The sequence below is a fragment of the Nothobranchius furzeri genome, chromosome 2 (assembly GCF_043380555.1).
Source record: "Nothobranchius furzeri strain GRZ-AD chromosome 2, NfurGRZ-RIMD1, whole genome shotgun sequence".
NCBI classification, from domain to species: domain Eukaryota; kingdom Metazoa; phylum Chordata; class Actinopteri; order Cyprinodontiformes; family Nothobranchiidae; genus Nothobranchius; species Nothobranchius furzeri.
In genome coordinates, this window is record NC_091742.1 from 87,169,462 (window position 1) to 87,194,423 (window position 24,962).

The window sequence follows — 24,962 nt, forward strand, 5'->3', positions numbered from 1 at the left end:
AGATACTCTTCTAATTGATAATTGGCGTGGCATTACATTATTAAACAATGATTACAAAATTCTTGCTTCAGTAATAGTCAAACGACTAAAATATGGAATTAATGACATTATCCATGAAGCCCAAAATGGCTTCTTACCTGGACGTCATATTTCCAACAATATTAGATTAGTTTTGGACTTGATTAATTATAATTATTTACTCTCTGGGGGCCCAGTTATTCTTTTTTTAGTCTTTCAAAAGGCATTTGACACAATTAACCATGAATATTTGATACTTAAACCTTCTTAAACTTTGGTAATTTTTTCATCAAAGCAGTGAAAACACTTTATAGAAACAACAATAGCTCAGTCAAACTCATGTGTGGCACATCTCAAAGATTTAACATCTGCAGCAGTCAGACCTCCAACTATTTCTGGGATTCCAATCACAGATGAGAAATGTAATAATTCTGTTATTAGAAAAGCAATTGATCCTGTCTCAACCCCAATATGTAAACACCGATGGACTTTGATGAACACAAAACTCTGGAACAGGATCTTTCTGCTACCTCACCAATATGTCATTGTGAATAAGATAAAAGAAGTTTTATTCAAAATTGTTCATAGATATTACCCGTCAAAAGCAAACATCTGTATTTTTTCCCCCAAACGTTTCTGACATCTGTACTTTTTGTGGTTGTAAGGGAGAAACTATTGAACATGTTTTTGTTGATTGCTTTCATGTAACTTTATTTTGGTTCCATTTACAAAGATACATTTCCAAAAAGTTACAAAAAAATATTTCGTTAAGCAAATATGAAATACTTCTTATTGTTACTAACCCTCATTTTTCATCCAATGAAAAATACATAATTAACTTAGTCATTATTTTAGTAAAATATTATTTACATAAAATGATTTTTCAGAAAAGTATCGCCTCCTTCTATAATTTCAGAATTACAGACCTTATGAAATATTGGAACAGCATTGAAAAATTAAAAAAGAAAAACAACAAACTAACAAAGACCATAAACTTATTTCATCATTTCAACTTAGACACAGCAGACCCCTAAGTGTTATGTTTCTAAGTTATTTATGTTTTCGTCAGTTTTTTGTTTATTTATTTATTTATTTATTTTTGTTTAACAGTTTCATATATGTTATTGCATTTGAATACAACTGTAAAATGTGATACATGGATATAATGAATTGAATAATTGAATGCATTTTCTAAATGTATCGACAATAAGTTAATTAAACCTGTAAAAAAAAAACTCCAACACGCTTCTGGCGACCCGTGGTCCGGAAGTAGATGGGCGTGACTTAGGCAGAAGAAGAAACCGGAAGCTGTTAGCAATGTTAGCTTATTCAAGTCAAGTATCGTCCGTCATTGTTCGGTGCGTGAGGTGAACCTCTGAGGCTCTGCAGCAACAATGTCTTCATCTCAGTCTCTGAGAGAGTTTATCAGAGAGCGGCTAACTGCTGCTGCTGCAGAAATATTCTCAGAGTTTGAACAAACCATCGTCCGCTACGAGGAAGAGATCGATCGTCAGCGCAGACTGCTGGTGATCAGCTGGAAACCACAGATCAACTTACACAGAATAGGTATGAAACAGCAGCGGGACTCGTGTGGTTTTACTAAGAATACAATCTCAAGACAGTCTGCTTGGGTCCGTCTGCTGCTCTGAAGCTTTTTGACACAACTGAGCTGCAAGGCACATTTAGCAGCTCTGTCATTCATGATTTCAGCCCATTCTGTCGCTCATCTCAGCTCCTCCAGCAGCGTGACGGTGTTGCCGTAAAGTACCATGTAAATGTGCACTTCAATTGTAGGTGCAGCTCACTTGACCACGGACAAACGAACGACGTCTCACTTGACAGCAGTAACATTTCAGGGGCTTTAGGAAGTTTTCAGTAACATTTTCAGGAACTCCACTGAATCCGTTTAAAAGAGACAAACTTTAAAGACGTAGTGAACGTTTTCAGCGGATGTTCTACAATCAGAGACTTGTTTAGAACAGCTCTGTTGGTCTGATCTGTTCGTGGACATGACCAAATAAAGCTGTCAGCAGCATCAAAGGGGAGATGATTCCATGAGAACATCCTCAGTCCTGTTTTCATCAGAGACTGATGCATCTGAGGACCATCTGGATGTTCATGTCTCTATAAAACTAACCTGTAGTACCTGTGTGTCTTAACGTCACCTTACTCCTCATTTAGTCTGGTCTGTTTGTCTGTCCAGAACTCCCGCTGCATTATGTCAGGAGAGATGAGGAGGTTCTGACTGACCAGCAGCTCTGGAACCAGGAGAGGACCTCCAGTTTGGACCAGGAACAACCAGAACCTTTACAGGAGGAACCAGAACCTCCACAGATGAAAGTGGAGCAGGATGAGCCAAAACCTTTACAGAGTCTAGAACAAGAGGAGCTCAGCATCAGTCAGGATGAAGAGCAGTTTGTACTGAAGCAGGAGACGGCTACCTCCCTTGTGACTCCTGCTGATGAGGAAAGAGACCACGATGAACCAGAACCAGACAGACACCAGCTCCTTTTTTCACTGTTTCCTGAGGCTGAGATCAGAGCTGCTGCTCCTCCAGGGTCAACAGGTGAGGGGGGAGGGGTGCCTATGTTAATGTTTTATACTGTGACATCACAACAATGGACTTTTGAAAGTGACACGTTTTAGGCATTTAGCGAGCCCGAGATTACAACGATAGGGGTACGGTTAGCTGATTTGACAACACGTCCTGCATGATGTGGCGTTAGTTCTTTTACCTGATAAAAGCTTTTTTTTCTCTGTTGCGTTTCATTTGTTTCAAAATTCAGTTAAAAAATACTTGATTAATCCCAGAGGGAAATTAGAGAGAGAGTTTGTAAAATTCTTGAGCAGGCTCAACTGAAATGGCAACCCATGGTTAATACAATGTGATGCAGAGTTACATTGTTTAAGCAAACCAATATCAACTTCATTACTCAACGGTAACTGAAAATTTAAGTTTTGTCTGCTGACATATTTTGGCGTTAGATAAATGGGAAACACCAATTTGTAACCAGTCCAGTCGTTCTCCTGACCCAGCTGTACTCCTTTAGCTTTAGCTTAGCATAAAACACAGTAAGTGAATGAATCCATTGTGATTAACATTAACTAACATTGTGATTAAAAACTTCCTTAACATCCCTCAGTAGTGACCCCAGTTCTGCTTGGTGACCTTTAATGATCAGACTGACTGCAAGGGAAAATAATTAGTAATATGAAGCAATCCCAGGTGCCATTTTAGACTTGGGACTATTTTATGACAAAGCACAGTTATGCCTCTGCTGAAAGGTGCACGGTAGCCCCAAAGACACCTGCTTCTGTATACACAGATGCACACGTTGATGGAGAAGAGGCCATGTGAGAAACTCAGTCCCCGGAAATATTCTGTTTCCCTATGTTGGGAGGGTGCACTTCAGCCGGAGACGCTAATCCGGTTATGTCTTCACACCTTTTGTGATAGACTTTTCTGCTAAATGACTTAATGTAATAATGTCATGCTTGTGATCTTGTTTGTTTATTCTACATGTCCTCCAAAAACAAAAAAACAATAAGAGGTTTAGTATGAAAGCAGCTGCAAAGAACTCTTTTCCAACACGTTGCTAGTTCTGGTATCTCACCGGATGTTGTTACCATCATCATTTCTCCATAAGAAACATGAAAAGTAAGTACAGCCCGCCAGTGGTATCCTGCTGTTGTGTCCTTGGGCAAGACACTTCACCCAACTTGCCTGTGTTAGTGGTGGTCAGAGGGGCCGACGGCGCCAAATGGCAGCCTCGCCTCTGTCAGACCTCCCCAGGGCGGCTGTGGCTACAAGTAGCTTACCATCACTAGCAGTGTGCGAATGTGAGAGTGTGTGAAAGCGTCTTTGGGTGTCTTGAAAAGCGCTATATAAGTTCAATGCATTATTATTATTATTATTAAAACAGATGCTGGTGGGAGTGAAATAGATGGAGTAAAAAAAAATGTGAAAAATGGCCGAAGGAATGGAACAACAACAATGCTGCAGCACAGCTTCTTTGGTACATGCTGTACTGTTTGGTGGTGGTATAGTCAGGGTTGCAGTGATTATAAACTTTGGTGGTACGTTTATATTATGGATGTAGCGTTGGAGAAGTCCAACAAGATTATGTGTCCACAGCCTAGGAAAATTGTGTTCTTCCGTACCAAAACAGTACCCCCTCTCTAGCTGTCCCATCTGGATACTTTGCCTAAATAATCTCCCGTGTTTACAAGGAGCTGCAAACTATATGGTCTCATGCAAAAGTCGAGCCTTTTCCCTTTTAGTAAAATGTTTATTATGTTGCCCCATAAAATGATTTCCTAACATTACAAGTTATTTGCAATCACATTCTGTTTCATCAACCGGATGATTTAATAATGATTTATTATCAGTTGCATTCACATATTAATATCAGTATTAACAAATGAATGTTTAACACGTTTGCATCACATTAAGTGAAGTAAGCCTCTTCTGAGTGCCTTAGGAATGTGTGACACCTGAGGGTCTTGGTAAATTCCTATATAAATTTCTCAGATCTGGTTAGTCCAAAGTTTATAAACAATCACTTCGTAAAAGAGAAGTCACTTCTTACGCTCCCCAGTTTCGCCAGAGCTTTAAGTTCCAGCCAAGCAGAGCTCATGCTAAATTACCATCCTAGATTTTTCAGTGGAATAATTTTAGCGGCATTTTCGCTCCCTCCGGTTAATAGACGACACCACGGTTCTTCATTCACTGATGGATTTATTCTTCCTTCACACTTCTCTTCCAAAACACCATTAATCCACCGTCAAACTGTCATTACACCAAAGTACAGAATAACCAAACATAAATATTACAACAAACATTAACCCAAGTTAACAAATACGCTATAAATAAACACAGTTAACGTACCTCGCTGGCTGCACGTAACCATAAGGGAGTGAATCCGCTTCAGGAACAAAACGTAACAAAAGTAATTCGCAATTTCTTCTTCGTCTTCTCTACAGCTTTCCCTTACTTTAAACTGCTTATTTATTCATTCCTGTGACTGCGTAGGTTATAGCTTAGCTTCTTTTCACATGCTCTTTTACTTCCCTTTCCGTCACCCAAAAATGGGCCGTGCGCAACACAGCGTGAAACTTGGTTCCTACCCCAAAAGAAACAACAATAGACAAGGGAAATAAGATACATACATAACACAATAAATCAAACGAATTGACATAATTTACATTGTGGCAGTTAAACTCCCACCAAATCTCAACTTGAGATTTCCTCGTAGATTTGAACCTTCAAGTTATAAGCATTTACAACAGTTTAACACATGCTTATTCAGCTTCAACCAGTAGAACTATTTTTTGCACCGGCCTTTCAAGATAAACTGGCCTAGTTGAACGTTTTCCCCGTTCGTCCAAAGTTGAGTCGCAATAGATTTGTAAAAACTATATATTTTTATAAACTATATTTTTGTCTCCGTGTCAAATTATTATAAAATGTTGTTTCCCCGGCGATGCCCAAATTACCTAATTTCATCATCAATCAAATATTAAAGGCTCAATAATGTTGATAATCCATATTTTTATGGAATATTACACATTTTATTGAATACCTTTATAGTCTGTTGACAATTTATTGAAAGTAACCACTTACAAATCGTTATATGAGAAATAATCACAGTATCACAAGTACTATGATTATTTTACATGAATATATTTTACATCTGTATTAACATGTATAAATCACACACCCACACATCCTATAAAGTATTGGTAGACAAACAAGACAGCTTTATTTATATAGCACATTTCCTACACAAAGGCAACTCGGAGTGCTTTACAGCAGTAAGAAGAGATAAAATGAGCACAAAAATGAACAACGGAGTTGCACATACTAAAACTAGAAGACTAACATAATATCACTAAAACACTGAGAAGATAACTAAATGGGGTTAGTCAGGAATTCCCAAATAGGTGTAAAAAATAAGCTGAAGGTGTCAGGAGACTTAAAACAAGGCAGTGAAACTGATACGATGTATTACAGAAAACACTGATGTCAAAGAGTAGAAAACTAACAGAATTTCAATGCTTCGAGTTAGGGCTGCTCAATTAATCGAATTTTAATCACGATTACGATCTGAGTTTTGAACGATTATAAAAAACAAAACAAGCCGATTATTTGCTCCTCCCGCTTGCGCTGCCCTGAGTTGCAAATGAAGCGCTCCTCCACAGTGTTGCCAACTTAGTGACTTTGACGCTATTTCTAGCAGCTTTTCAGACCCCCTTCTTGACTTTTTAATCCTAAAAGTACCTAGCGAACATCTCAGAAACATCTCTGGTAACCCTTAGCTACTTTCTGGATAACGGTCGTCGACATTTCCTGCAGGTTAGCTAAACACTCCGCCTGAGCTCCGGACCGTTCTTCACAACGTTAGGAAAGGGAATGATGTAGTGATGTGTCCGGTCGCTAAAGACAGCTCTCGGAGCCGGCTCCCTGTTGGATTAACCAGAGTGAGTGACACACACACCGCACCTGCGGACTCCTGAGCCGCTAAAAACAGCTAAATGTGCGCGTGCAGCGTGCTAAACACACGTGCAGCTTGCCCGATTGCTGTGAGACCGGGTTGGGGGGTGCAGACGCGGCTCCAGGCGGTCGCTTGGTGTTGCTATAGCAACCACAATATTTGACCAAGCAACTGCTTAGCAACCCTGATTATGTTGTAACAAAGATTGTATAAAGTTTTTACATTAAATAATTTAAAATATATATATTTAATCTAACATAAAAAGCGGTAGTTTTACTTATAGTTTTGGAGAACAAATTTCTTGGAAAAACAAAAAAAGACGTGCCTCACTGGTGCTATCGCGAGACTTCGGTTTGACCCCATGCTTTTAGAAGCACTGAGATTTGTCTTGCTAGCGCATAGCTATTACAAAGCAGCCTGATGCAAACATGGACAAATATCTTATTCCACCCAAACGACCGCGATTATCAACGGAGACGGATGATGCAGCTACTTCCACCATTGAAAAGGACCACGCCACGGATTTTAACAGCAGCGAGGATCCACGGGTCGAGGATGAATGTGATGAGCACAGAGGAGAACCGGTGCCCGCGCTGTGTGAAGAGACGCGCCCTGACCCGCTTCTATCTGTTCCAGGCAGTGGAACAAACAACGACTCAACTTCATCAGATATCAGCCAAACCCCTCATGAAGGACCACGTCGCCCAATACTGGTAAAATACCGGGCTAAAAAGTGCGGCATACAAATGCGGTCCTTTAACCGCCGATGGTATGAGCAATATAGTTGGCTGGAGTACTCGGCCGACAAGGACAGTGTGTTTTGCTTTGCATGCAGACAGTTTGCTCACCCAGGCCGGCAGTTTCGGAAAGAGACCGCGTTTACCCAGGATGGGTTCAGCACATGGGTTAAAGCTACACAGTCATTCCACACACACAATGTCAGTGCTGGCCATAAATATGCAATGGATGCGTGGTCTGAATTTAAGCTGAGAAAAGAGAGTGGCTCCAAAATAAGCAATGCACTCAGCGAGGGACATTCCAAAACGGTACGTGAAAACCGGGAATATATGCGTGCAGTTGTGGAAGCTTTACGCTATACTGCGTGTCAGACCATTGCACAGAGAGGACACAGGGAATCTGAAACATCTAACAGAGGCAATTTTATTGAACTTTTACATGTCATTGGGAAGTTTGACAAAACAGTTGAATCAAAAATTGCCAATAATCCCAAAAATGCGAAGTACACTCATCATGACATACAAGATGAACTGGTTGACATCATGGCAAATATGGTCAGGGAACAAATAAGCAGGGAAGTACAAGAGGCTGGCGTATTTGCACTGATAGTTGATGAGAGTAAAGATGTGAGTAAGAAGGAGCAGGTGTCTGTGGCTGTGCGGTACGTGCATAATGATGAAATATGGGAAGAGTTCCTTCACTTTACTCCAGCTGATGGGCTAGATGCCAACTCCCTTCTGACAACCATCAAACAGACTCTGAGCAAATGCAACATTGATCACAACAGGTGTATCGGCCAGTGTTATGACGGGGCAGCTGTCATGTCAGGGTGTAATAATGGTGTCCAGGAAAAATTTAGACAGGAGGTCCCACAAGCTCTTTATGTCCATTGCCATGCCCACCGTCTAAATCTGGTCTTGGTGGATTGTGTGAATAATGTCGAACCAGCTGGAGAATTTTTTGAAATTGTGCAGATGCTGCATAATTTTTTTTCTGGCTCTGTTGTGCACAGTATTTTCATGAAGAAACAAAAGGAGCTTCAAGCTGCAGATAAGCTGTTTGAACTAAAAAAGTTGTCTGAAACTAGATGGGCTTGTCAGTATTCTGCACTGTTAGCCATTCAGAAAACTCTGCCAGCAATCTGTGCGTCACTTGATGATATGATGCAGCAGCCAAATGCCCGAAGGAAGACAGAAGCAAGATCACTAAAGGGCCTGATTGACTTTCAGTTTGTTGTGCAGCTTGCTCTGTTTGAGGATCTCTTTCGCACCACCAAATTCTTGTCTGATCGCCTCCAGTCTCCAGATCTTCAACTTGCATCTGCTACAGACCTTGTTGAGTCCACAATTGCATCTCTCTCTGAAAAGGCAAACGAAAAGTTCTGGCATGACATTTGGGATAAAGCTCAAACCCTGTCAACCAAGGCCGGCATCTTCACAGAGATGAGACCAGAGAGGCGACATGTGCAAACTGCGGGAAAGTTAGAAGGCTTTGTAGTTGAAGCTCCAACAGGAAGACGTCCAGCCCTCAACTCTCCTGATGCCATTAGACACAACTGTTTCTACCCTGTCATCGATAGACTTGTCAGTGAACTGAAAAGACGCTTTTCACCTGAAGCATGTGGCGTTCCTCAAGGCACATCTGCTTTAAATCCAAAACATCAGTCCTTTCTTCAAATGGATCTCCTGTTACCCATGGCTCAGCATTATGGAGTAAGCAAAGACAACCTTTCTGCAGAACTGCACCAAGTGCAACGGATGCTTGACCAGAAAAGACAGAACGGACAAACTGTAAACACCACACAGGAGTTTTTCTCCCTTCTTCATCCATACAAGGATGCATTCATTGATCTGCACAGACTTTTATGCATTTCACTCACACTGCCTGTCACATCTGCAACCTGTGAACGGAGCTTTTCATGTTTACGGCGCGTCAAAACATACCTGAGGAGCAAAAGCGGGGACTCAAGAAACAGCAACCTGGCTTTGTTGTCCATCAACGCAGAACGTGCAAGAGCCCTTGATGAGCAGGACATCATCGATGCTTTCGCCTTGAACCACAACAACAGACGCATTATTCTGCTCTGACATCAGTTGGTGAGTAACTACACCCTCCCTGACCATAATGCATGTGATTTGTGTTTATTTTGGTACATTAAATTACAGTGTTAAAACAGTCCAAAAGTGCAATATTTTTCACTGTGTAATGAAAAGACAATGACTTTAATATCTAGTATTATTTATGATCATATTAGTATGTTTTCCTGTTACTTTCTTTCTTTCTAATTTCCTCTTATTAAAAAGTCATACAGAGTCATTTCTTTTAATTAAGTACACAACTTCAGGCTAAATTGGAACAATTTTAGGATTTGCAACTCCTTTCTGTCACTAAGCAACTATTAAGCTACTGCAGAAAAAAAATCCTGGAGCCGCCCCTGGGGGGGTGGGGGGGTGCAGCTGTGGTTGGGACAATTATTACATTAACTGATGGACTTGTAAATAAATAGTTTATAAATAAGGTAGAAATAAGTTCCTCACGCTGATAACTAATAACTAACCTCTCTGAGGACACGGTGCTCCTACAGCACCTTGACACGACTCAATAAATGTTATGCAACATTTTGTGAACATCCATTTATTTGCATTTATTTGTTATAAATGCCACTGTATAATTCTTGCTGTCAGTATCTGGAAGATATTGGTATTTGGGTCTGTACTGGTTAGACTTACATGAGTTAAACCAAGGTCTATAGCCCTTGGGTCATAGACTATGAGCTATAAGTATATTGGTCTTTTTATACTGGGAATCAGGAGTTATTTTAGTGATCATCTTGTTTCTTATTTTTGTCCTAATTGTGCCCCGAGCAGTTTTATGACTGAATAAAAACAAATAAAATCATCATAAATTGAAAAATCGTCCTAAATAATCGTGATCTCAATTTCAGTCACAAAAATCGTGATTATTATTTTTGCCATAATCGAGCAGCCCTACTTCGAGTAGCTAAAAGGGCTAACCAGGAATTGCTAAGTGTGAGATGACTATAACTAAAGCAGTAAAAACTGTTACAATGAACTATATAAAACGTTGAAAACTAACAGAATTTCGATGCTTTGAGTATGTAAGAGGGCCAACCAGGAATTTACAATGAACTACCAAAAATTTTGAGTTGCAAGGAATTACTAAAACTAGGAGTACTGAGGCCAAATAATACTAAAGCAGTGAAACAGGTAAAATGAACTACAAGAAAACCATCATTGGAACTAGCCAGCAAGGAATTAATAAGTATGTGAAAACATTTATTAAGCTAAAGGTGTGAGGTGTCAAACTAAAACAAATGCAGTCAAAAACTAGAAAACTAACACAAAGGTGGCCAGCCAGGACTAACACTGGATGACTAACAGAATATCAATTAAACATTGAGCAGTGAAGAGAGCTAAATGTGGTCAGCCAGGAATTACTAAGTAAAAACAAAGATTAAGCTGAAAGTGCAAGGAGGCTAAAACTAAGGCAGTAAAAACTGGCACAATGAACTACAGAAAAACATTGTTGAAAACTAACAATTCAATTCAGTTAATTTTTACAAGCAGCCGTCCTCCACGACTCACTGGGGATCGAGAAGACAGAGAACACACACACACACATCCACATGTCCACAAACACAGACATATATACCAAGTAGTGTTTTTATGGCTACATTGTAACTTTTTAGTAAGTAAGAGATAAACTTCATTATCTTTATCTCAGTGAATCTATAATTAATTCAACAAGTGAACTAGTAGCAGCACATTCCATTATCAGGAGAGGGAGAATGTATTTTTTTTTCCAGTGTGAAGCAAACAGAATTCATGAATGCTGATGACAAGCCTTACAGATTTACTCTCAGGTGGAGCATCAAAGCTTCTGCTTTTATGTCACACCTGATACTAAAAAGTTTATTGTCAGTGTTTTTGGATGCTTTTTAATTCCAACCAGACACGGAGACAGAGGTGAAAGAGAAAGGAAGAGGTGGAAAAAGATTCTGTCTGGGACGCGCCTGGAAATTGCCCATCGACATAAATATACTGGACATCTCCTTTCCATAGGCTCCAATAACACGTTTTTGAGGCCAAATGGGAGGTGGCCACCACCGCCATTTTGACCGTGTCACAGGTTCCATCAAGCCCAGACAATTCCAAAAAAGGGAAGAGAGGAGGAGCTGAGGGTGGGGCTGTAAGGCTGGGATCTACTGACAACACCCGTCAGTACCGGGGGCAGGCATCAAGCTGATTGGGGGGGGGGGGGGGTAGCAGAGATCAGTGTGGATAGCAGGGGGGGACATGGGTAGGCCAGGCTCTTCCCCAGGTTATATGTGCCATTTCTGTTGAGGTGGAGTTAGTCAGCGTCGAAGAGTTCCCTCCTGTCCCAGAAGATTGTCTATAAAACCAATTTTGTTCAGTGCGGTGATGGCAGAGAGCCAGGTGTTCAGGGATAAGCGCCTGCTAGAACGTCCAACTCCTCTGCCGACAGTAGGAGTGGGGCCAGAAATAAAAATAGACAGAGGTGTGCTCTTTAAAAGATTAAAAAGTTGAATAAAATCCCGTTTGAGCGGTTCTGACTGTTGTTTGTGGATGTCATTGGTGCTGGCGTGCGTGATAACTTTACTCACAATGGGGTGTTGAATGATGTCCAGGTTCTGATCCGCAATGTCTGACTGTTGCTTTGGGAAAACGCAGAGTGTTAAAGTCCCATTAGTTGTCACACACTGATGTGTGTGCAAAATTTGTTCTCCGCATTTGACCCATCCCCTGGGGAGCGGTGAGCTGCAGACACGGCCGCGCTCGGGAACCATTTGGTGGTTTAACCCCCCAATCCAACCCCTTATTGCTGAGTGTCAAGCAGGGAGGCATTGGGTTCAATTTCTTTCAAAGTCTTTGGTATGGCCCGACCAGGAATTGAACCCTGATCTCCCAGTCTCATGGCGGACACTCTACCATTAGGCCACTGAGCAGGCTCCTTTCATCTGCACATTCCTGATGATGGAATTGCTGACAATGAGGGAGGTGGTTGCCCATTCAGGCTGGAGCTGTGCAGGGGATCCCTTGCAGTCCAAGACCGGCTGGGTGGTGAGAGCCTCCCCGGGGCTGCCGTGGTTGTTCATTTGCGCTGTGGGTTTGCACAGTGGGTTTGGGGTGTAATGCGCCGCCCCTTGGCGCAGGGCAGCCCGGGGAACGGCGCAACATGGACGGCTGCTGGACGTCAGCTGGTACTCCGGTGGCTGGAAGGGATTCCCTGGGTTGAGAGCTGGTCCTGCGTAGCTACGGGGGTCGGATGCTGTCAGTGGAGGAAAGTCCTGGTCAAAGGCGCTCAACGGGTTGGTGAGAGGTAGCGCAGATGGAGGGGAGCAGCGACAGCCAGGGCTGACCGTGGAGCTGCGAGAGGCTTTTGGCTTAGCCCCCACATGTAGCCAGCAGTCCTCCACTGCAACAGGTGTAGCCTCGAGCACCCCGACCCCTCGAGGAGACTCGGTGGATCCCTGTGCCTCCACAGCCTCGCCGGGCTGGCAGGAGATGGTGTCGGCCAGCTCTGTATGGTATTGTTGCCTCTGCGTTTAAATGCAACCATCATTCCTATTCCTATGCGTTTGATTTTCTTGTCAGCAATTGGCTGGCTGCTTCACTGCTGTTCGGGCGATCTTTCTGTCGCCTCCACCGCTCGGCGGGGAGCTTCTCACCAGTGATATATATATATATATATATATATATATATATATATGATTTTTTTTGTTACAAAACACACAATTAACTCAGAAAATGTGATTCTTGTTAATTTTATTTATTTTTTTAAATAAAAATTACAAACACTGGGGGGCGGCGCCCTATCGCCCTCTAGTGGCCAGCCTCCACTGCACACACACATATAGACTCCATATGCACAGTCACACAGACAAGTAGCCTAAAGCCTAGTTTATGCTTCTCCGTCAGCTCCGCAAGAGATTGACACGGACGGACACGCACGGATTGACGGAGGCGTTTTGCTCTCATACTTCTCCGTTTGCTGCAGGGGTGTTGCAAAGTAATTCTCCGCCAGGGCAACAGAGGGCGTAGCGTACAGTGACGTACTATGTCCTTGGAAATCACTTCCGCAATCTGAAAAATGGCGAGCAACGACAGACAGAGAAGTTTGATCGAGTTGGAACAGTGTTACCTAGATGAAGAAATGCTTATCCTGATGAAATACCAGCGAGAGCATAAAAGGAGACAGCGGCGTCGGTGGGATGTCCGTCCGCTAAACAGGCCTAGGCCGACAACAGGCGAATTTTCAGGACTTGTGCAACCTTTGAGGGACATGGATGCAGAAATGCATTTCAGGTATTTCCGTATGTCGGTTGACAGATTTGATGAGCTGGTTCGGCGATTGAAACCACTGATACATCACCAGGGGACACACAGCATGCCGATCGATGTTTCCCAGAGACTGGCCGTGACTCTGCGTGTTTTGAGTTCTGGTAGCAGTCAACAGGCTGTAGCTTCCAGCTACAAAATGGCGTCCAGCACAGTGTCGATGATTGTTTCAGAGGTCTGTAGCGCGTTGTGGGAAGCACTCCAACCAGATTACCTGCCATGTCCTTCAACTAACCAGTGGGCAGCCATCGCAGCAGATTTTTGGCGTCTTTGGAACTTCCCAAACTGTGTGGGGAGCCTGGATGGCAAACATGTGACCATCAAAGCACCACCGAATGCAGGGAGTGACTACTTCAATTACAAGGGCACTCACTCCATTGTGCTGATGGCAACATGTGATGCCAACTATCGATTTACGATGGTGGACGTCGGTGGGTATGGACGGGAAAGTGATGGTGGTGTATTTAAAGAAAGTGACTTTGGTTCAACACTGCTGAACAACAAGTTGAACCTGCCACCTCCTGCGTTTCTCCCTGGAACCAGCACTGAAGCACCACACGTGCTAGTTGCTGATGCTGCCTTCCCCCTGCACAGCAACATAATGCGACCATTTCCAGGTATGCGACTAGACATATGTTTGACATTTAAAATGAGTGTGTCATGTGTGTTAAGTTGTGGTTATGTTCTGTTTAATAACACTCTTTGCTGCTGTTTTGTATTTTCAGGACATAATTTGGAGAAGGATAAGCTTATCTTCAATTACCGCCTTTCCAGAGCCCGGCGTGTCATTGAGAACAGCTTTGGGATCCTAGCAGCGCGTTGGCGAATTCTTGGGCGGGCCATCGAGTTCCACCCAGATAAAGCGGTGAAGGTTGTAAAGGCGTGTGTGGTTCTCCACAACTATCTGGCATACTGCGATAATGCGAGCACACCAGAGAGCCGATACATCCCACCCACTTTCGCTGACAGCGACTCGGCAGGAGTGGTGCACCCTGGAGATTGGCGGAGAATGGTGGATGGTGACTCCAATCTGCTACCGGTCGACGCACAGATGATGAGCAAGAGCCGCTCAAACAGGAATGCCATTTGTGTGAGGACTGAACTGGCACAATTCTTTTTGTCACCAGCAGGAGCTGTGTCCTGGCAGGAGGACACTGTGTCACGTGGCACACTCACAGACTAGAGTTTGTCCATCGTAATCATAGTGCCTGGTGGTAGTGTTCTGTTTTCCTTTTTTTTTATGTTTACCAGGTCTATTTTCGGGTGCTTTGTTAACTTGATGTTTACATGATTTTACTGCTCATATGTTGTTGTGCAAGTGCTAGTTGAATGAACTACAAATTGAAGCTGAGTGAATAAAACCTTTAAAAAATCGCAACTGAAAACCTGACATTATCTTGGTATGAATCTTTTTTTTTCAAGAATGCGTGTTTATCTGCTTTTTGGAGCCTAGTCAATGAGTGCGAAATATTATTGTGTGAAAACTGATGCCAAGTAGCTGAAAATGAGAAACAAAACTGTAAATGGAAGAAAACAGAATTTGCTTTTAATAGAAAACAAACATGCAAATGAAACACTTCTAGGAGTAAAAATAACATGCAAATAAAAAAACTTTCAACACAAACACATTTCAATTCTCCAGAAGGTCGCACACACATGCTAAAAGGTTGCGCCTGGCCACCACCTGCTTCTGTTCAGGGACCTTCCTCAGTAGGTCCGCTAGAATCCGCCCAAACCTGTCATATTCATCATCCTTCTGCAGTATCTCACTGAGTTCTGTCCTACGTTTGTCAATCCGGGCCATCTGTTCAGAAAAGCAGTCATCCAAATGCTGCTGGCGCCGCCTCTTTTTAATAGCTGGTCGTGGTGTGCTGGTGGACTGTAGCAACTCATCAGCTGTTTGTTGATCTGATGAAATGGATTCTCGGGCAAGGGAGGCATGGAGAGATGGAGATGAATTTGATGAATTTGATGAGGAATGTGATGACACGGGATGCGGTGAGGAATCATCCTGCTGCTGCTGAGAGGCAGGCAGTGAAGACCCCTGACGTGATGGGGCCTCATCCTGTGAGGATCCACATGAGGCCTGGTCCTGAGGTGGTTCAGTTGGGGCCTGTTGTTCAACAAACACATGCATTTAGTTATGTCTTTATTACTTACATACACTGGTAAAAACAGAATGCTAATACACTTATTAATAGGTTTAGGTAATCACAGTAGCATAATAAGATGGATTTGGATGACTTTGATGAAAGCTTTTAACTAGAACTGCAGCTTGTTGGCGCCATGTGCAGCTGGTAGCACAGACAAACAGGAAGCACAAACACAGCATGCTAAAGTACTTACCTTGAAATTTGAAGATGTAGGTCTATGCTTTATGTGCGGCTCCAACCACAACAGCAAAACATAAAAAGCTGGAACCTTTTTGCCACCTGGATCGCCACTGGTGCCCTTCAAGGTTTTTTTCATTCGGACAAATTTGTCCCGCATGCTCCTCCACTTCTTCATGCATTGCTCCACATCCATCTCCAAAATACGGGCTATTTCCTTCCAGGAGTTGTAAGTGACCTGGGCATCTTTGTAATTCTTTAAAGATGGATTGTATAAATGTTCGTATTTCCGTACTTCCTCCGCTAGACGTTCCTCGAACTGGTCCATATCTACTTCTTTCGACACACACGACTCCGGCACTGTTGACTTTTATCACAGCCTCGCAGGACATTGCGTCATGACGGAAGTGCTCTCAGGTTTCTGGAGCCAACCAATCACAAGCTTGCGTAATCCGTCTCGTTCGACGGATGTTTAAAAAAGTGGGCTCGACTCCGTACGTACTTGCGTGCCTGCCGGAGCCCTACGCAAGGACGGATAATGGCGTTGCGTGTCTCCGTACTGACGCAGACGGAGAAGCATAAATCAGGCTTTAGGCATTTCATTGCACAGTGTGCATCAAAACACTGTTGGGCTTGTCTTAATATTATTATTAGTAGTAGTATTTATTATTATATTATTATTGTTTTTATTATTATTATTATTTATACTTTAACATTTTCAGCAATAATATCTTTATATTAATATTGTTGAATTATTATTTTTTGCTGCTATTATTTTTTATTAATGTTGCAAATAATAATAATGATTATAATAATACCCTTATTATTTACTCTCTATTATTTACTATAAGATTAATGTATGCGTTTAATTACTTATTTTATCTCATGCACATGAAGGCGTCATATTATAGCTACTCACACACACATCTATGGGTGCACTAAGGTTTGTCTCATGGAACGTACATGGAGCTGGCTCCAGAGAGATGAGATTTAAAAGTTTTGATCAGTTAAAAGAGTGCAAGCAGACGTAATATTATTACAAGAGACTCATAGATCTGCCACATCTGCAGATGAACTTAAAACACCTGAGTTTCCCAGCATGTTTTCTGCCTGCTATAACTCTTGGCAAAGAGGTGTAGCTATTTTAATACACAAAAGCATCAATTTCACAGTATTGGACACAATTTCAGATCCAGAGGGTAGATTTATCATGTTAAAAATATCTATACAGACCCAAAGCTTATTTATCGTCAGCATATACTGTCCAAATATTGATGACCCTCCATTCATTCATAATTTATTCTCTGTACTCTCCGAACACTTGGACTGTCCACTTATACTTGGACGTGATTTTAATTTTTGGATGGACACTTTAACAGACAGGCTCAGTACAGCTGGGACTCAGCGCAGTCGGCAATCCACTAACATAGTTAAACAGTGCATGAGTGATTATGGGCTTTGTGATGCATGGCGATCTCTTCATCCTAACCGTAGAGAGTATACTTTTTTCTCACACGTCCATCACTCTCATTCACGTTTGGATTATTTTCTAGTCAGCAGCTCATTGTTGGCTGACATTTCAGACACTGAGATACACCCCATAGTTGTCAGCGACCATGCTCCGGTTTCTTTAACTCTGGTAAACAAGAAGACAATCCCACCAAGCAAAAACTGGGTTTAATACATCACTGCTTAAAGACGAAGGTTCTATAGAATTTTTTAAAAAGGGGTGGGCTTTATATTTAGAACATAATGACCTGCCTGGAACATCAGCATCTGTTCTCTGGGAGGCAGGAAAGGCAGTGATGAAAGGTAAAATAATCTTTCTCATCACATAAGAAAAAAACTGAATACAAATGTATTCAGGAGTTAGAAGAAATCATTAAGTCTTTAGAGGCATCCACAGAAGAAGAGTTAATGAGCAAATTACGTGAAGCTAAATTAGAACTTCTTGGAATTATTGACAAAAAGACACAATGTTTAGCACAGAGACTACAAATAGAAAACTTTGAACATAGCAATAAATCAGGTAAATTTTTAGCTAGCCAGTTAAAAATAAATAGAAAACTACAATATCTGCTGTTAAAGACTCAACCGGGAATATAGTTTATGACCCTGAAAGAATAAACAACACCTTCAGAGACTTTTACCAAACTTTGTACTCACCACAGATAAACCGATCAGATAACGAGATCAATGAGTTCCTTGACAGGATAACACTTCCTAAATTATCATACAGCCAAGCTACAGTCCTGGACTCGCCACTAACATCAGCGGAGCTCCAGGAAGCTCCTTAAATCCATGACTAATAGGAAAGCTCCAGCTCCAGACAGGTTTCCAGCAGAGTTCTACAAAGAATCCTGGATCATTCTGGCTCCAATATTTTTCAGAATGGTGAGGGAAATCGAAGAGAGCGGCAGATTACAGCCGAACATGAACTCAGCCAATATTAGTCTCTTGTTAAAACCAAGCAAAGACCCAGCATTTCCTACCAGCTATCGCCCAATTTCCCTTATTAATGTTGATCTCAAAATAATTTGTAAAGCCCTGGCAAAAAGATTAGAGAAGGTAACCCCCTTCATAATACACCCTGGCCAAACTGGTTTCATTAAGGGTAGACGGTCATCCACAAACTCACGTAGATTATTTAATTTGATAGATTTCTCTTACAGTAGAAACATAGAAACTAGTATATTATCTCTAGATACAGAAAAGGCTTTTGATAGAGTTAACTGGAAGTTCTTATTTGCAACTTTAAATAAATTTGTTTTTGGGAACTTCTTCATAAACTAGCGACAAACATTTTACAGTTCACAACTGCACGTGTCAGGACGAACGACCAAATATCAGCTAGCTTCTGTCTTCAGAGGGGGACCAGGCAGGGATGCTCACTCTCCCCCTCACTGTTTGCAATGTTTATCGAACCACTAGCAGCAGCAATTAGGCAAACAACATGTATTAAAGGGATAAAGTGTAAGAAAATACAACATAAGACTAGTCTTTATGCAGATGATGTTTTACTCTTTCTTCAGAATTCCCAATCCTCTCTCTCCCATTCACTAGAACTGATAAACTCCTTTTCAAGAGTTTCAGATTATTCTATAAACTGGTTAAAATCCACAGTTCTACCAATTAATTTCTCTTTTGTCAATTTGCTTAATACACAATTTGAGTCAGGGAATATCACATACATGGGAATTAATGTCTCTCCCAAGTTAGCAGATCTAACCAAACTAAACTACATCCCACTTTTAAAGGAAGTGGAAGATGATCTTGCAAGATGGAAATCCTTACTGATATCACTCATGGGGAGGGTTGCTACAATTAAAATGATGGTCTTACCCAGAATAAATTACTTATTTTCAATGATCCCAAACAAGCCACCAGCTGACTGGTTTAAATCTCTGGACTCCTCAATTACTAAAATCCTTTGGCAGGATAAACCTCCACGAATTAGCTTAAAAACGCTTCTGAAGACCAAAGACGGAGGAGGACTGAATCTACCCAACTTTTATTATTATTTCTTAGCCAACAGGCTGCAAAATATACCAAGATGGTTGCAAGATAACCCACTAGACGAGTCTTGGTTAGACATAGAACAGACACTTCGCAATACGATAGAGCTTTCAGACTTACCATTTATTTGCTCAAGCATAAGAAAACATGAAGGCTTCAAAAGTATTAGTATCAGCACCTCTCTGACAGCATGGTGGGAGTATCTTAAAATGACGGCGTCTTAACTAATACCATGCAGACGCACACCTATCTGGAATGATCCTGATATTTTGCAAAATAATAAAATGATGAACCTTCCGGACTGGAAAAGTAAAGGAATCCTATACCTGGAACACTTATATGAAGGATTGGACTTCATCCCATTTAATAGAATAGTCTCCCAATTTGGAATGGATAAGAAAAGCTTTTTAGAATATCACCAAATTGAATCTGTAGTCAAACAAAAATTTAAGCTCAATAAAATAGAATTACAAACACCACCAAGGGTATTAGACTTCTATAATCTCAAACCCCCCAAACTACTGTCTAAAGTATATAAGACACTGTCCAAAATAGACGATAAAATTGCAATCCCTATTGAAAAATGGGAAGTGGATTTATCAGTCAGCTTTGAACAGAACTTTTGGTCCCAAACTTGTTTAAAAACTTTTAAAATGATCAGACACTCCAATTTACAATTAATTCAGTACAAAATTCTACACAGAGTACACTATACAGGTCATCGGATGTTCAAGATGGGTTTTGTGTCATCTGACACCTGTACACACTGCACAAACAACATTCCTGACAATTACATTCATGCACTGTGGTCCTGCCCACCTTTCCAGGAATTTTGGGGTAGAGTATGTGAAGATCTGTCAGTGTCTGAAATGTCATATCCTAACTTCCCCCTGTCTTTGTTTACTGGGAAACCTGGACGATGTCCCGATTGAAACATCTTTGGTTCACGTGGTTCTGACTGCCATATGCATCGCTAAGAAAACAATCCTCTTGAATTGGAAAAATAGAGATACTCTTTGCATCAACCAGTACAGAAATCTTTTGTTTGATCATATTACACTTGATATAGCCTCTGCTTCCACTTCAAATCAATCTCTCTGGGCTCCTTTGATCGGTTCCATCACATAGCAATGATGGGGGACCATTAATATTGTCCTGCGGGATGATGTGGGTGACGGTGTGGAGGCTCTGAGTTTGGGGTATCCGGACGTTCCCTGGAGGTGGGTTCACTGGGGGTGTCTGGGACTGGGGGGCTATTTCCCCCCTCTGGAGGTGCTTGGGTTGCCTCGGGGGTGGACTACTGGCGGTTGTGAGTAGGGCCCGACCAATATGCTTTTTTTGGGACCGATACCGATATAAAACTGTTAACAAGGGCCGATAGCCAATATAATGGCCGATAAATCTCCCTCACGAAGAAAGAAATAAATACAAATGTTCTTATGATTAAACCCTTCATTCTCTGCCTTTTTGATGCAAACTTATTTCTATATTACACACCAAAGAACTGTCTCAATAACTCACTAGGGTTTCCAAGTAATGCAAATAAGATTTATTTTGCAATCTCAAAAACAACAGAACACACAAACTACTACTGAAGATGAGCAGATGCTGCAGATGACATCACTGGATGGATCTTTAGTGAAGTAGGCCCACACCTTACTACGACCCTTTTTCCATCTGTAATAAAATAATCAGCATAAAAGTACAGTTATCTGTTGATACCAAGACAAAGTAAAATACATTAAATGTGGCATTTTTATACTTAAAAGTTTAAAAATTATCATGTAAATAAATGGTATCAGACATTGTGGCACAAAACCAATGGCTCTGTTTTTGTTTGGTTCCCCAGCTGTTAAGGTTTTCTCATTTAGTATTAAAGTCTTTTTTTTTTCCTTCCACTGAATTTTCTACTCCGTTTGTTGTCAGGTTTTTTTTCTACTGATTTTTCTTTCCTTTTAGGATTCTTTCTTCTTTAAAAATATTTTCATTTATAGTTCCTCCTATGTTCCCCGGCTGTACTTTGCTACCACTCACAGCTCCTCCTCATAAGTAGTCCTCTGTCATCTCTCACTCCTCAGTGCATACGGTTCAGTTTCAGTCATACTCTGCTGGTTTCAGCGTCCTAGCTACCTGTTTTTATTTCTGTCACCTGATTTTTGGCATTAAAATACTTTTGAGTTTTACACTTTTGTGTTTTGATTCTTTTCGAAGCCGAAAGTATTAGGAAAATAAAAAATAAGATACGTTAAATGACTAGTATGTGGCAATGTATAAGCCTTATGTAAAATATAAGGCTGACAAAATACAATAGATTTATTCTATTGTAGAGAGAAATGTTTATTTTCTCGTATTACCGCCCCCACTCCTCTCCCAGCTAGGGAGAGGAGGGGGGACTCCCTGCACAGCGTTTCATTGCTTTGTTGCCAACCCCCCCCTCGCCCGTCCTCAGCTGCGACAATGGTCGTGTGCCGCCAAAACGCCGCGAAACGGGGACCATCTTCATTCGTCGCCCTTGTTATCCTATTCTATAGGCCACATGGGCCGCCGAAGCGCTGCGCGCCGGCGCTCCAGCCCACGCCGTGCAGCGGTCGTTTCGGCGTCTGCACTAGCTTTTTTCGCGAGCCGTGGCTGAACCCATCGACATACAACTGTGTGAGTTTGAAAAGACTGCTGAAGAGTGGAGGAAATTGTCTGAGAATATTCCAGAATGTCTACCAGAAAAAGGCCAGCAGAAAAAGGGGAAGCAGCGTGAGCTCTGCATAGAGCGTAATGCTGCGGCAGTTTTATTTTATTTTTTCAGGTTAACTTTTCGATACGAGGCCACGAGGCACACAATAAACTTAGGAAGCATGTTGAGGGGAAACATACTTTTGTCATTGCTTATTTTACCGTTCAACTTACCACTGACACAACAAATACGCTTAAAACTGAAGACTTGCCTCCTTCTTCCTCATCACCGTCATCTCTGCTTGACTGACTTGCTTCTGCTGCTCCACTGCATGTGTGCTGTGACGGTGGCTCCACCCCCCGAGGAGTGGAGCCACACAACATGAGTTCATAAAGCTGGCGCCATCTGCTGGATAGGTAGCACAATATCGGCCATATCGACCGTCTTTTTGGCTGATAGCCGATAGTGTTAATGACCCCAATATCGGCCGATAATATCGGTCGGGCCCTAGTTGTGAGTGGGGCCCCTTGGAGGTCTTGGCGGCAGCCCTGGGTCGCTGCCTGGCAGCTGTATTGCCCCGGGCGGGTCTGGGTGGGGGCCTGGGGGCTCGAGGTGTGGGGGTGGCCGGCCCCATGTGGGGATCTGGGTGGGGCCTTGGGGGTCGGGTCCTGACATGTATGCTGCCGGGAAGACGGCAGGAACATGCAGCAGTGCTTGGCTCAGGTTCAGGGGCCTCAGGTAGACCTTGGCTCCTCTGCTGTCCCATCATGGGGGAGGTCCAGGAAGGGGAGGACCCAACCTTACCTGGATGTCCTATGTCTTAGATATTCTGAAAGTTGTGCAAATTCAGGGATGGGCGAAGATATTTTGCTGGGGTGGGCTGGGTTGGTGCCCTCAGACTCCGTGAGGCTCTGCAATGCTGCTGCTTTGGGCCCTGGCAAGATGAGCTGGGGTATCCATGCCCTGGGTGGTATTTTGACAACAGAGGTGCCTATTGGGGCCAGTGGGGGAGCTGGCTTCCTGGAGGGCTTAGCCCAACCAGCCATTCCTCCCCATCCCCACACATTTCTCTCCTCCTGCTCCCTCACATCATCACAAAAACATGCACATAGAACCTTGGGGGGTGGACATGTCAGGGAGTGCGGGTAACCCATTTCCGCATTCCTATGGCAACCTGCCCCCGATTTTAATTGCACCTTAAACACTTTCACCAACGACATTCCACGCAAACACACACTTAGGGCCTTGGGAGTGAGCACATTCAACGGCACTTGGCAGGGGGATTTTTCAGCCTCATCCCGAGTGCCAGTGCGCACTTCCAATTTTAAACTGCACTTAGACACTGAGGGCTGTGGGTGCAAGTGGGGTGGTGTGGTGGCATCAGCTGGCATAGGCCAGACGATGCCCGCACTGCTCGTTCACCACAGCCATGGAATACACCTCATCAACACACACTAACACTATATTGGAGCAGGTGGAGGGAGACTTGGGGTCTTAGCACACCTCTGTTCTTGCTTGGCTTCCTGGGGCTGGAGGCTAGGAGGGAGATCTGGCCGTCTGGTTGGGGTCTGGGGTGGTGGGTTGCTGTGCTCAGCGTTGAGCGGGGGAGCCTTCTCATCAGCACCCCAGCAGAAAGGGTCAAACTCTGGTAACTGGTAATGGTTGAACCCCATGTGCAGCAGTACCCGGGACCAGAGTGAATAGGGTATGTATGGGGAGCATGAGTGGGTGTCCGGCGTGCATTTTTTTAAGTCTTTGGTTTAGGGCCCGGCCGATATATCGGCCGGCCGATATTGGGGTCATTAACACTATCGGCTATTGGCCAAAAAGACGGCCGATATGGCCGATATTGCGCTACCTATCCAGCAGATGGCGCCAGCTTTATGAACTCATGTTGTGTGGCTCCTCTCCTCGGGGGGTGGAGCCACCGTCACAGCACACATGCAACAGAGTAGCAGAAGCATTTCAGTTTAGCAGAGACGACAGTGATGAGGAAGTAGGAGGTAAGTCTTCAGTTTTAAGCGTATTTGTTGTGTCAGTGGTAAGTTGAATGGTAAAATAAGCAATTGCAAAAGTATGTTTCCCCTCAACATGCTTCCTAAGTTTATTGTGTGCCTCGTGGCCTTGTATTGAAAAGTTAACCTGAAAAAAAAACTGCTGCAGCATTACGCTCTATGCAGAGCTCACGCTGCTTCCCCTTTAGTCATGCGGGGCAGTAAGTAAGTAACAATGGCCTTTTTCTGGTAGACATTATGGAATATTCTCAGACAATTTCATCCGCTCTTCTTCAGCAGTCTTTTCAAACTCACACGACCGCTGTCGCTGCTGAGGATGGGTGAGGGGGGGTTGGCAACAAGACAATGAAGCGCTATGATAGCAGAGAGTCCCTCCTCCTCTCCCTAGCTGGGAGAGGAGGAAGGGCAGTAATGCAACGAGAAAATAAACATTCCTCTCTACAATAGAATAAATCTATTGTATTTTTTCAGCCTTATATTTTATATAAGGCTTATTTATTGCCACATACTAGTCATTTAACGTATCTTAGTTTTTATTTTCCTGATACGATGTCCAGGGTACACGGCTGTACGAAGCGTTTGGCAGATGCACGTTTCGTCTTTTAACTTAACTTCAGAAATCAATGACTCTGGGAGAGTCTTGCGTTAGCTGGTTTTCGGTTTGTTTGTTCTTTAGCCATTCTTGTCGGCATGACAGAATAGCTTGCAGAGGGTCAAGGAAACGGCCGTTCTCCTTTCCTCGTGGTGTTGGTTCCAGAACTGCACGTGAAATCTGTGATGGTTAGATTTTACCAAACTCTCTC

The 24,962-nt window shown here is 42.7% G+C and overlaps 1 protein-coding gene across 1 annotated transcript in view; it reads left to right on the forward strand.

The window, feature by feature from the left end:
• The first annotated feature begins 1,164 nt into the window (after positions 1-1,164).
• LOC107373187 (uncharacterized) overlaps positions 1,165-24,962 on the forward strand; it is a 56,211-nt gene continuing 32,413 nt past the window's right edge. The window contains exons 1-9 of the mRNA XM_070542348.1: positions 1,165-1,584; positions 2,222-2,584; positions 14,356-14,811; positions 15,516-15,735; positions 16,268-16,407; positions 22,691-22,756; positions 22,995-23,147; positions 23,739-23,799; positions 24,436-24,479. Of these exons, the coding sequence (XP_070398449.1) occupies positions 1,413-1,584; positions 2,222-2,584; positions 14,356-14,811; positions 15,516-15,735; positions 16,268-16,407; positions 22,691-22,756; positions 22,995-23,147; positions 23,739-23,799; positions 24,436-24,479 (1,675 nt within the window). The 5' untranslated portion in view covers positions 1,165-1,412. The remainder of the gene's footprint in view (positions 1,585-2,221; positions 2,585-14,355; positions 14,812-15,515; positions 15,736-16,267; positions 16,408-22,690; positions 22,757-22,994; positions 23,148-23,738; positions 23,800-24,435; positions 24,480-24,962) is intronic.